At 41.7% G+C, this 13,490-nt stretch overlaps 1 protein-coding gene across 2 annotated transcripts; it reads left to right on the forward strand.

The window, feature by feature from the left end:
• Window positions 1–298: 298 nt before the first annotated feature.
• Window positions 299–8,045, forward strand: myoz2a (myozenin 2a). Of its 2 annotated transcripts, none has more exons than XM_056369809.1 (6): window positions 299–554; window positions 1,340–1,485; window positions 2,316–2,482; window positions 4,367–4,511; window positions 6,469–6,652; window positions 7,492–8,045. In XM_056369809.1, the coding sequence occupies exons 2-6, from the start codon at window positions 1,404–1,406 to the stop codon at window positions 7,715–7,717; spliced, it is 804 nt and encodes a 267-aa protein (XP_056225784.1). In that variant the 5' UTR covers window positions 299–554; window positions 1,340–1,403; the 3' UTR covers window positions 7,718–8,045. The 2 variants fall into 2 exon arrangements, with proteins under 2 accessions (XP_056225784.1, XP_056225783.1); XM_056369808.1 differs by having other exon boundaries at window positions 301–554; window positions 1,396–1,485.
• The last annotated feature ends 5,445 nt before the right edge of the window (window positions 8,046–13,490 follow it).

The following is a 13,490-nucleotide window of genomic DNA, read 5'->3' on the forward strand; positions in this document are numbered from 1 at the left end:
ATTTGTGCTACCATTGTGCTTTTTATCTACTACTTTGAACTATTGCAATAATTAATCTGATATTTTTACTTGTTTCACCTTGAGCTGATATCATTTAGCATTTATCCATTAACCTACTTTCAGCCAACTGTTTCAACTGTAATTAATTATAGCTATCTATTTATAGAAGTAACTCACCCCTAAGTATAAGTGCCCCTGGTTGGGAATTACTCATAGCCTATAGGCTACTGTAATAACACTACAGAGAGAGATAGATGGTGGGCAAGGGAGCAGCAGTGGCAGCGCTCTAAATTTAGTCACCCCTCTGCTTGTGAACTAAATACCAATGACAACAGACAAACTGACATCCACCCACCCACTCATTCGGTCACTCAGTCAGTCGGGTCAGGCTGCAGCCCCCTCTCCCCACCCTCCCCACGACAAGCCCCAGTGCCCGGAGCACGAGCACCCACGAGGGTCGCACTACCCAGTCTGACCCTCTCGCCTCTCACCTTTCTGACTTCCTACCCTGAGGCAAAAATTGAGACTCCCCCCCTGAGGGTCCTTCAGGACAGGTAAGCCATCACTTCGGGCTTCTCCACAGGTGTGCTGTCCAGTTCTAATGTGACACTTGCACTTTGAATCAAGCATGATTCTCACTACCACCTACAGTTGTTCCCTCCACATTTTCCTGTCAGTCACACAGCTTGCCTTGTGTTGCAGTTAAAATTCACTTCTGAATTTTAAAATAATTTTTCATGAATATGCTTTAGATGAATGCATCTGCTTTTTGTCTTATTGCTTGAAGTTTTTATGTGAGAATATCCTGATTTTAATAACAGAATATTTTTCTTCTATTCTAACATTGATTTGTGGAAGGTAAAAGTAAATTTTGCAAACTTGCCTTGAAACAAATGACTTCCAAATGTGATGAAATTTGTTCCATCAAGAAACTTTGGGGCAGGGGGGGGGGGGGGGGGTATTTTCGACTGGAAGGAAACATTTGTGTTGTGTTCACTTGACACCTTGGTGTAAACTTTCCGCTGGGCTATTTCATCCACTGTCTCACGTGTTTGCTGTGACAGCACCATGTTCTCTATCAGTGTCCTTTCAGCCCACTTGGGTAATTTCAAACATATTGATTCCCAGACCCCTGACACAGCTGGTTGCCATGTCTGAAGAGCATGTGCTTGGCGTTTAACAGCCCAAGGTTATTTAAAGGGATGTGCTAACTTTGCCCTTTTCACTGCCCCAATAAATTCTATCTGCTTCGGTGGGTCTTTGTGCGTGGTGTGGATGCTTGATGTTGCCCAATCGATGGTGTTGCCTTGCTTTTGTGTCTCGTTGTACATTTGAACAGGTTGTACTGATGTGCGCTGCCTCCTGAGACTTTCTGCCTCACCCCCGTCCCCCCAGGGGCAGCCATGTCACAGTTCTCTACCATGACGACCCAGGAGAGGAAAATACAGGCGGCAGCAATCTGCAAAGAGGTTCAAGCCCAGGAAGGTATAGCCCTATCATTTCCTCTCCACTTCCTTGTTTCCTCATCCCTTTGACCTCTCAGTTTCTCTCTCTTTCTCTTGTTGCACACTTTCTTTGCTTCTCTTTCCATCTCACGTTATCTCCTCCTCATCACATCCTGCTCCTTTCACCCCTCTACCTTCTCTTTTGATCTCATATATCAACATTGAGAGGGAGTTAACACCATAACTTACAGTACACATTGAAATCCCACACATATTAACTTAACTGTAAATACTACTTCACCCTGCCGCACTCACTGTGTAGAAAGTACGAGCCCACCATTTGCCAGTGCAGCAGTTGCCAACCCTCCCTTCTATGACCCTGACTATAAATAAGCAAATGAATACTTTTATGGGCCAAAGTAACTAATCCCTTTGTCGTTGTCCTTTGAACACGCTATTTCAGGGCGAGGACAACTGTGTGGCTCACTGGGATAGGGAGGGTCTGAAGGCTACTGACAGCTGAAAGATATTCTGGCAAATTATGTGTCTCACACTTGGATACAGGCCTGTGACATATCCATGATCAGCATCCAGTAGCTAGCACCCAGCGCACACCACAAAACAAGCAACGGACATGAGTGGATTAAGAGGGAAGATGATTCCTTATTCATCATATTGGCAGGAATACAAAGTCAGCAATTCATGCACAGGGCTTTTTTTTGCAGAAGGGTTTTTTTTCCCCCGATGATGTTTGATAGGTGGGTGTATAAGAAAAAGGCAAAGAAATTTGTTTCATCAGAAGTGTGATGAGTGTACAAGTATGTAGTGAATACACACAAGCTCCTCAGTCTTTTGTTTCCTTGTGTCCAGATATAGAGATGGATCTTGGGAAGAAAATGAGCGTGCCTAAGGAAATCATGCTGGAGGAGCTGTCTCTCGCCTCAAACCGGGGCTCCCGTCTCTTCAAAATGCGCCAGAGACGCTCAGAAAAATACACTTTTGAGAGCGTCAGGAATGAAAACAACAAGCAGCTCAATGTAAGCAAGAAACTGTGAAGCAGTGATCACATGTGCGTGGAACAAAAACACCCATGCACTGCAGAAAAACTCCACTTTATCAAGTCATTTCTGTCCAGATTGTTACTTCAGGAGTGTTTTTTGAGAAATACACTGAGTTGATAATACTATGCTAAAAGTTAGATGAGAATATCAATGCCATCCACAGGTCTATATGTTAACTACAGAGCTAGAATCAGGAAGACATGGTTAGTTTAGCTTAGCATAAAGACTGGAATCAGGGTGGGGGGACAATTTGCATTTGGACAGAATGAGGCTAGCTGTTTCTCCACTTCCCGTCTTTATGCCAAGCTAAACTAACCCTCTAATGGTTCTATCTCCACATTTCATCTCCACTCTTCTCGTCTAACCCTCAGCAAGAAAGTGAATAATTGTCCGCAAGTTGTCAAACTATTTTTTTAAACACACATACATCTGTAGTAGATTCGTATGGATACACTATATGAATCTACTATACCACTATTAAAACACACTTTGATAAAGGAGTTATTGTAAGTATTTCACACTGCGATAGCGTGTTTTCCTCAAGCACATTCATCCATTTTCCCCACATCTTTTCTCTCCATCACATGAAAAACATTCACACAATACCTGACATCCTGACAAAGTGTATGTGAGGAAGATTAAGCACTTGAAGTGTTTATTTGACTCGTGCTACGTACACGGAATGGCACAGAATAGTAGCAGTGAAAGTCCTCCGGCCGCTCATAAATAGGTTTATTAATGTTCCTTTGTGTATGGATGGGCAGTGTGCCAAGTCAGCTTTTTCTTTTCCCAGCACTACTTAACTTAGCCTGACCTGGTCACACATAAAGCAATTTATGTACTGAGGCTGTCAGTGAAACTCAATCAAGATAAGTTAACTGAATTTCTCTTTGTTATATCTAATTAATTCGCAGCACTAGTTATATTCTCTTATATTTAGTTTTGCGGTGGCCTTCTGTACTTTCCATTGCTCTCTTCAAGTCCATAGATAAAATAAGTATTATGCTCCAGGAAGTTTTTCCCCCTTCATCTTTGAAGTGAGTGGGATTCGCATATCTCTGGTTTGTTTATTGCTCAGGGCAATGGAGGGATTTTGTTTCAAGTTGTCAACATTTCCTGAGGAAGTCCTGGAGTAAATCATCATAAATATCTTTCAGAGGGATGAAAGCTGGATGCTTGGGCTGTGGTACATGTCGCCCTGGCCCACGAAACAATGTTTCTAATGTTGAGAGAAAATGGACAAGCGGACAATTTGTCTGCTTGTGGTTGTTGGAAAACATGAAAAATCACGGTTTGCTAACTGCTTTGAGTTCACTTGAGGAAAAAAAAAAAGAAGCAGTATTAAAAAGTGTAACACTTGGCTTCAATATGAATCTGCTATACCACTGATTTACTGTGAATGCAAATCACATTTTTTTCCATAAGTATAAATATGTATGAAATAGATAGATATTGTTAATTATTTTTGTCATCTGTCAAAAGTTTGACAGATGACGAGTTTGCTTAATTGTCATGCAATTGTAGATTTTTCTGAGCACCTTAAGGACCTATCTGCTCTATGTTTATATACACATCAACTTAATAAGTGATAATACTGTATGTCAGTGTTATGTTTCCCAGCTTGTTTCCTCTGCCCCCAGGTGGCCAAAGAAATCAGTTAATGCAGCTTATAAAGCCCTCAGAAAAATGGAATTTTGAATATCTCTATAGCTGGGCAACTCCATCTGCTGTGGAGATGGTCAAAAGCTCCGGGAAAGCTACTAAGTGGTCCTGGTGGTGAGACTGATTTGTCAAGAATGAATTTTCAATCTCAACAGATATGTTATTGTGTCGAACTCGCCTCTTCCATCCTTCTTTTAGAACGCAGTGATTTCTCAAACGGAGAATGAGAATGCCGCGGACAGCCACAGTGGCCAGAACAACTTGGGTGTCGACCAACCACCTAACGTGCAGTCAGACACACAGGATACAGGAATGGTTCCAAATCCAGAAATTATCGCCCCAGGTAGGTAACACTGGTGACATTTCAAAGACCCACGGACACGACCACTGCAGCAGTGATAAACTGCAGTTAAAGCTGAGTTGACAAACCAGTTTGACCTTACTTAGTGCATGTTTGAACAGAACGATGCACTACAGCTGCAGGATAGATGGTATTGCTACTGTGTGGATGTGCTCTCCACACAACCGCACATGTTTTGATAAGGATTCAACTGTTTTTCATTGTTTGTACTCACACCGTTCACTTTGATCATGGAGGAAAACATTCTCCTCTTGCCTGGAATCTGCTGGCCTCAGGCAGAATATGATTCCACGTTTTTATTCACCCTCTCTCTGCCTGTCTCCTTTCTTTCTCTCATTCTATCTTCATCCTAATCCTTTGCTTCATGTCTACTCCTCCACATTCCCCTATTTCTCTTGCTCCTGTTACAATCAGCTTTGACCATCCTTTTTGTTTTTTTTGTTTTTTAAATTGTTGAGTTTTACCAACGGGAAGTGTTTCCTGTTTGCCTCCCGTGCCACTGATACCATCAGCTTTGCACTCACATCCTCCCTCGTGTCTCAATTTGTGCCCAGTTGACACAAAAGCAGCACTGATTTAGGGATGAGTACGTCTACACAGGGGTGGGGTGTTATTTCTGGAGCTCAGGACCAGACGCCACCCTTCAGTGTCTGAATGAAGTCACTCCAGCTGTAGCAGAAATCAGGCCAAAGTGCATTAGATATCAAATGGTAAGGACTCTTGAAATAGCACACTCCTCCAACCAGGGGTGCGTGTTCCATGTCCCTGTACATGTAGCAAAATCTATTGCTATACAGTGAAAACCTACATTTTAATAGAGCTTAAATGAGTTGATTAGTGGCAGGAAATATTCTGAAGATGTAAAGAGTTTATATTAATATGATAATTTGGATTAGGATTAGGATGCATACTAGCATTGATGTTATAGGGCATTTAAATAGTTTTGTGCCATTTTCAATATAGCAATATTTGTCTTTAGCTATAGGACCATGTTTCTAAATGTTGCCACATTTCATTGTTTTAGAGAACTACACAATCATTTATGTACAAAGAGCCTTCCCGCTGTCTTTCTCTCTGTCCTTTCAGGGATTTTTGGGATCCCTCTTTCAACTCGACACATACTACATTAGAGCTGGGTGTGTGAGTCCACAAAAATATTAAATCAGCAAAATGTCCGACAATAACAATAATATTCCAGGGCCTCAGAAAGTCCTTTACATGATGTTTTGTAATAGATTCCCCCAAAAATATGTAAACTTCCCCACAGGTCTGTTTGGTCTCTCCTGCTTCCTCCTCAGGGCAAAACATAAACTCAGGAAGGGGGATTGTTCATTGTGAGAGCTTAGGACGTGACACGATGCCTCATGTTATGTAATGCCTCAGCTTGCAAGCCCCCCTGAGTGAAGCACTGGGTTTGAAGGATAGTGCTTTGGATAGGCCTCTCCCATCAACACACATAGACTATGCAGGGAGACATACATGCAGGCGTGCACATATACACACACTGAGACACAGGGAAGCTGCCCCTTGATTTGTTTTGCTGTGAACTTTAACGAGGGCTAAAGAAAATGATGTGAACGGTTTTAACTTCAGTACCCAAAAATGAAGAGACATCAGCAAACTGCATGCGCTTCCACGCAAGTTTAGTCATGACCAGTTGACACGTCTGTGATCTTTAGATACGAGATGAAATCAAAGTGGTCAATTGGCTTTCTGGGGACAGCATGTTTGCTTGTCATGGTTTAAGAAGTAGTTTTGATTTCGGCTCTTAAGTTTCACTTCATTATTTACCATGTGTGGAGAAATTACCAAACATGACAACAGGATTGGTAGATTAAAAAAAATTTAAAATTTAAAATGGAAACATTAATGCCTGCACTTTATTTGACATGCAGAAGCCCTATGTTCAATCACTGTCTGTGTTGTATAACCCACCCAGGGTACGGAGGTCCTTTGAAAGACATCCCTACAGAGAAGTTCAACTGTACAGCCGTGCCAAAGTCCTACCACTCACCCTGGGAGCAGGCCATCATCAGTGACCCGGCATTAGCTGACACTCTCATCTCCCGCATGCCTGAGCCAGAGGCCCGACCAGAAATACCAGGGTACAAAAGTTTCAACAGGTAACAACCACACAGTTGAAGAGGCAGTCATCAATAAAATCACAAGTCTTCTAACCTGAAAGACCATATAGGTCGTTTGTCCAGATATAACCCATGGTAGTGTTTCCTGAAATAGTGATGATGAAATGATTTACATAGTGAAAGCGAGGCTTATAGGGAACCAATCTAAATAGCGATGGCGTCATTATTAATTTATAGTCATTGCATCATGCAGTCAACATTTACGTCATAATGATGACGTTAAAACAGAAAAGTTGTCAATAAAACACAACAATGGGTTGCAACGGATTGCTTGCACAAACGACTTATGGGGTCATTTCTTATGGGAGGATGGTATCATAGAATACCACTGGCTGTAAAATACCAAATTTAAATACAGGAACAGTTTAACAGCAGCTCAGGTAGAGGAGAGTTACAGTCACAGTCACTGACTCAGTAATGACAATTATATAAATCTTAAGTTTGCCTGCATTGGGCATCTGAAGCTACTAGCCATACTAGACCAAATAAGGCTGTAGCAAGGCCATGTTTTATTGCTTTTAAATGAATTGTTTCATTTGTAACAGAAATATTGTTTGTTTTTTTTCTTTAAAATTTGTCTTTAAAAGTTTTAATTTACCATCTATGCACTGAATGAGCAAAACAAGTATTGTCCTTCATCTAAGTCACAATGGACAGAGCAAGTATGCCTCTCACTCTAAGCAGCTATCTCTTAGAATATGTCCCCAGGTCAAATCCTTTGGTTGGATTTAATTAGTTGCACCACTTTAAATGTCACTGCAGTCTCTTTTATTAGCACATCGCAGCTACTGTTAACACTGTCACTCTGTCACCTCCAGGGTGGCAACCCCGTTTGGTGGCTTCAACAAGACACCCAGACCTGCTCCCATCAAGCCTCTCCAGGTAGAACCCCTCCCCGACTTCCCTGAGCTACAGGGGGAGACGGCAGTAAATCGACCCTCCTTCAACAGATCCGCTCTGGGCTGGGTGTCGGCAGGCGGTCCAGTCATCCTCCCTACTGTTCCACTTGAGCCTGTGCTCATCCCTGAGTCAGAAGACCTTTGAACCCAAAATGAAGTCACACAGAGATGCTGTAGTTGATGCACCCAAGGTTATGGTGGGCGGGGAAATGTTTGGGTCAGATCAGAGTCAGGGTGAGAGAAAGCGTCCTGTTGGGCGTTGCTGGTTGAAGTTACCATGTGTGCAGCAGCCCTTGGTTTCCCAGGGATGTTAGCTGTTGCACTGTACTCAAAAATGAATTAATCAGGAGTTAATGTACAGTAGGCAGAGACACTACTGTAATAAATAGAATTTGTTGTATATTAATGTGCATAAGAGTATTTTATCTTGCAGACACAAGTTTTGCTCAATAAAATGGTGAGGAAAGGTCCTACATTGTTTTTTCAGTGTTTTGTTTTTCATGCTTGAGGTTCATGTTCTGCTGCTAAAACTGCTGTTAGAATTAACACACACTTTCGGGATATTTCTCTTTTTGGAAATGGATGCAAATCTGTAACATATTCCACAACAGTCCCCCTGGTGATAATTTCACAGTGACATGGTCTGAGCTACACGTAAGGCTCACTTGAGTGAATGATGCTGCGCCTGTGTGCTATAATCGTATGCAAACCCATCACTTATCGCATCATGTGAGAGGCCAAAGATACGCGTGACCCACTGTAACGCGCCTCAAGGTTACACTGCCTGACAAATCAAATCTGCTTCACTGACATGAGCAGCTTGACTGATGTGTCTCTCACCTTTTGGCTATGCCCAGCTGAAGGAGCGGGGATTGATGGTAGAGCTGTGCCCACTTCTTATCTGTCTCTTATTACTGTTTATTACTACAGCACTCAGGGACCTATCTCAGATACAGCAGGCTTAAGCGAACAGACTTGGCTGATTGAAAGTTGCCAGCAGGCTTTACAAGAGAACTACACTGAGTGTTTCACATTGGCTAATCAGTAATTTCTAATAGTGAAGATAAAATGTATTATCTCATATTATCGCTTCATTAAATGCAAAACAGCTAGTACCATCAAGCTAACACGCTAGCTTGTTGCTTTCAGTGCAAATTGCTTTTAATGAGGAACATTAAGAATATGTGCTATGTTTGTATGTATTGTGTACTGTGTAATGACTGTCCACAAGGTTATATCCATAAAAGAGCATATCAGCTTATTTCACCTGTGATCACATGTTAAGCTTTGACATCCAGAGTGTTAGTTTACACAGGTGACCGTAGGTTTGGTGTTTGGTTGTTGTGATTGTACATTTTACAGCAGAAGTCTGACTGATCAAAAAAAGATGCATAAGATGCAAATGATGGACAGTCAGGAGGACTAACAGTCTCAATTAGGAGGTCAGATCTCACTGTTGGTGAAGCTGTCAATCACTGTGACAAGGTGTCATATGCTAGATTACATGGTATTTGTAACATATCACTGAGCTTTGACATCAGCTAAGTAAGTTATAGATCTGGTTTACAAGCCTGTTAATGAATACTGTGTTTCTGGTGTCAGTGTGGTGTCTGAGCCAGCGTCTGCATACTCTGAATATGTTTCAGTAATTTCATAGAAATACATTTCTCCTTTGTTTTTGTGTTTGTGATACCAGGGCAGTGTCTACACCCTCTTCGTTTATGCTTTTTAATCAGCAAATCTTTTCCAGGTCTTATGCAACATTAGTGGTTTAATTGGAAATAATAAGAATTAGGTTTAGCATAAACAGTAATGGCAGCCGTGGCTGAAAACACAAAAGTTAGCCATCTTCAGGAAGTCAGACTTCATCAGGAGAAAATCTAGTGAAAAAAAGTTCATAGTAAAATACATACTTACGATTACATGAACTTGAAGATGGACAGCAATGATTGTTAAGCACCAAAGATGACACCTGATCCTGCAGACAATCATTTTTTTGAGCCAAAAATTCAGTGAAATAAGATCATTTGCCTGACATTCTCATGAAATCCCTGATTGTCTGGAAGACAGGTGCAATCTTTGTCTGGAGAATGGATGTGTTCAATTTTGGAGAAATTACTGATGTCTTCTCTGTCTCCAAAAATGAATTAGGTAATGACTCAGATTTCCTACAGCCATCAAGCAAGTCCAGCATCAGCATTCCCCGCCTCTGTTGGAGACCCTTTGGAATGTGCAGCCCCCGGTGCCACTCCCTTTTTGGGTCCTATTGAATTCCTCTTGCCAGCCTCATCGGGGGAACGGTGTATACAGCACACCACCCAGCATCCAACAGGGCCAGTAGTTCTGCCAAGTTCCATTGTAAATACTGAGCACTGTTTATCAAGGGCAGTCATGAACTCTCTTTGAACTTTGATTGTAGCCATTATCAAAATGCAGCAACGGAAATATTATTGGCAGGGACTGTAGCGTAGGCTGAGGGTCGGGGAGCCAGACGATTCGATTATTAGTCTCTAACTGCAACTAGTTTCCCCTCAGGCGTGTTTGCCTTGGCATGAGACGGCACAGCAGGCGGTGGACACTAGACTGTGAGGTCTGGACAATAGGATGGCCTGTTGATCAGAGAGAATGTCCCTAAACTGAAGGGTTGAAGTTATTTGCAGTAATCGATGCTTGTAGTGTCCGCCGGTGCTCACTCCTTCTAAATCGCTCTGGATAAGAGCACCAGGGAGAGGGAGGGGATAGCATGTTGGAGCTCATATAGTGCAGTCCTCTTAGAAAGTGCTTTTGTTGAAGAGAACACTGCAAACAAACATCTGATCGGAATGTAAGACTGGAGTGACCACTTATTACGTAACAAGAACCCTGATAAGATGGGAACATGCCATTTTTGTGTGTGTGTGTGTGTGTGTGTGTGTATGTGTGTGTGTGTGTGTGTGTGCGTGTGTGTGTGTGCGTGTGTTCAACAGGTGCATGGGATGAAACGGACATCAAATTCAACTAAATTTCACCATTCACGTTTTATTGTATACGCTGTGACCGAGCCGAGGTTATAACTGAGCAGCTGGTCTTCAGTGTCTTTGTCAGCAGTTAACAATGGACTCTGCTGCTGTTGCATTCACTGTCATGTTTTAAAGCTAAAGTCCCTCGGGTCTTCATCTGCACACACAGCACCGAACACTGAGTGTGCAGTATGTTGCTGACACGGACAGCTGCTAAAAGGTTGAGCCACATGACCAGCCAATATCCCAGAAGGATTTCTTTAAGTATGCGTGGGTCGAGTGAGAAAACAAATGTGTTGTGAAATAAAAACTGCAAGGGCGCTGAACTGTACCTTGAGGGAGACATATGGCTCCCTCAGAGGTTTTAGCATACACAGACACAGATTGTAGGTGGAGTTTATACTCAAATTTTCCACCAGACATGTCGGAAATCTGGGATTAACCTTGCAGTATGGTGTTAGACGACCTGCTGACATAAAAATCCACAAGTAACTGCAAAGCACAGCTAAAATACAGTGTGTAAATGTTTTAGTTCAAGTCTTTCTCATCTGATGACATGATATACTTGCCTAGGCTGATGGATGTGCGCAGCAGGTGGTCATTTTCACAGGAAAGTGCAAAGCCCAATGGGATATCTAAAAATATGAGTGAAAATAAAACATCCCGGGGGGTCAGTAGGGTGGTGTTGGGTTGCCAGTGAGGTGAGGTGAAAGGTGACAGGGTGCACATTCCACTCCTGAAATGAGGTGAAATTACGCAATGGGTTGAACTATGTTTCGCTCTGAGAAAATTTTGAATCCGTCAAGTGTCAGCAGGGTGTGCCAGGGTGGATGCCTGCATACGTGCATGTTCAGTGACGAACATACTGTCTGGCTGTGTGTGTGTGTGTGAGTATGTGAGTGTGTTTAAGTTTGTGGCCATCATTTAATTGGATGGGATCACGAGGTGAATGCCAGAATGAATCACTGAACTTTTGAAGGGAAAATGATTTCTGGGCAATGTGCACTCATTTTCATCAAGTGCAGAGAGGTTAAATACACAATAATTCACTACAGTAGAAACCACTTTATGGAGGGATGCACACAGCAAGGCAAGTAATTAGCCTATTTGGACAAATGAACATTCAAGGCCGTGTTCCTATTTACTTGGAAAACCCCTCGAGACCAATTAGAGCTTTGTTCTCGCAGCAATCCAGCCTTTGACTTTTTCCTCAGGAGACTCATCTATATTCCTGACTGGTCAATATATGTTAACCTCCTCTCTTCAGTTAATAGTCAGTGAAGAATTATTAACTCACAACTTCTAACACAACCATTAAATAAACAAACTGTAGCATTGAGACCTTCAGGTGACCAGTAAAATTCTCTTTTCTCATCTAATATAACTGGGAAAGAGCAGAAAAAGCTTTAAATATCCTTAATGTGGAGTTAGGGAGGAAATAGCCCATTTTTGATGATGTTGCCGTGGAAAGAATAATTAGTGTGCCTTATCTTAGTCAATGAAGGGTATTACTTTCCCTAACCGACAGCAGCACTGAGGCGATAGCATGCTTTCCCTGTGAGCTGCAGCTACCGCGGATACGGCAAACACAGCAGTGAAATATATCACAGTCACCCCTTTGGCTGCACTCCAGAATTAATGTAACATGGTCAGTTGCCAAAAAATGATGCTTATGTCATCCACTTTTCTGCAGTAAAACAATGAGCACAGCCCTACTCGGTGGTTAGAAAGCAAATGTAAATTAATACAAATGAATAAAAAGTAAGATAAATGCGCACAGAAAGGCCTTTCCTTTTGTCTGGGCAAAATCTCTCACCTGCTCCCATGGTGTATTATGAAATACAGCCACATGCTGGAACATCATGTTGTGTTTGTAGTAATGCTAAGTCACAATGATAGCACACAAATACCATTTCAGTGAATAATGTACAATGTAGACAAGATGCACGAAAGGAAACTTTGTTGTATCAGGGATTCTTTTTTTTTTCTGCAGGCCTTTATCTTGAAAATTGCCCGGACTGACATGCATTTCCAGATATCCCAACTAAAAGGTACGCTGAAAAATGTTTGAACAACAAGTCCTCACTAAGAACCATTGACTTAATTGTTGTACTGAAACCTGTGGAGCGGTTTCGTTCCAAAAAAAACTCATCATTACCGGATTTTAATCCCCAGTTAAACATAGCACGAGTTGCTTCAGAGGCGTCGCCTCCCGTGGCCCCCATTGTGGTATTTGAGCATGTCTAATCTCTTACGTAACAACAGGGCATTCACTTCTGTGTGTTTCCTCATTAGTAGTAATTCAATATCAACACAACAAATGGTTTTCACAGAAAACATTACAAGCTTTTCTTTGTTCAGTCATTCCACTTCGTAGAAAGTGAAAAAAGGGCGTTTTCATTTAAAGGGCAGTAAGTCTGATTGACAGTCTCACAGCTTGAACTCACGCACAACATGTATTCTTAACAAATATCCCATATTTGTTTGTGTTTACATGCATGGTCAGGACAACTTGTGTCCTCATGTGCCTCCATTACTTCATAAGAACAAGCTGTTCCATTTGAATTATTTGCATTTCCCATGATACCACGCACATCCAAGTTTGCGTATGTGCACACTAATATGCACACAAACTAGGGCATTTATTATTACCCAGGCTGTACCCAGGTCTATATTTTAATTATACACTTCAGTTTTGCAGTTGCTATTAGTATGGCAGATGAAACCAGTAGTAGAAGTTGTAGCTTTATTTCTTAAAAGATATATCTACTTAGACTTTATTCTCACTGTTGAATCAGAAAATGTATAAGGAAAGATTATTTGTGATTAATCAGATACATTTTTTTTTTAATTTCAACCTTTTTCCGTTTCATTTTCCATTTGTTTTGGTTTAAAAGGGACCAAACTGGAAGCACAGAC

This window comes from Seriola aureovittata, chromosome 23 (assembly GCF_021018895.1).
Source record: "Seriola aureovittata isolate HTS-2021-v1 ecotype China chromosome 23, ASM2101889v1, whole genome shotgun sequence".
Classification (NCBI taxonomy): Eukaryota; Metazoa; Chordata; class Actinopteri; order Carangiformes; family Carangidae; genus Seriola; species Seriola aureovittata.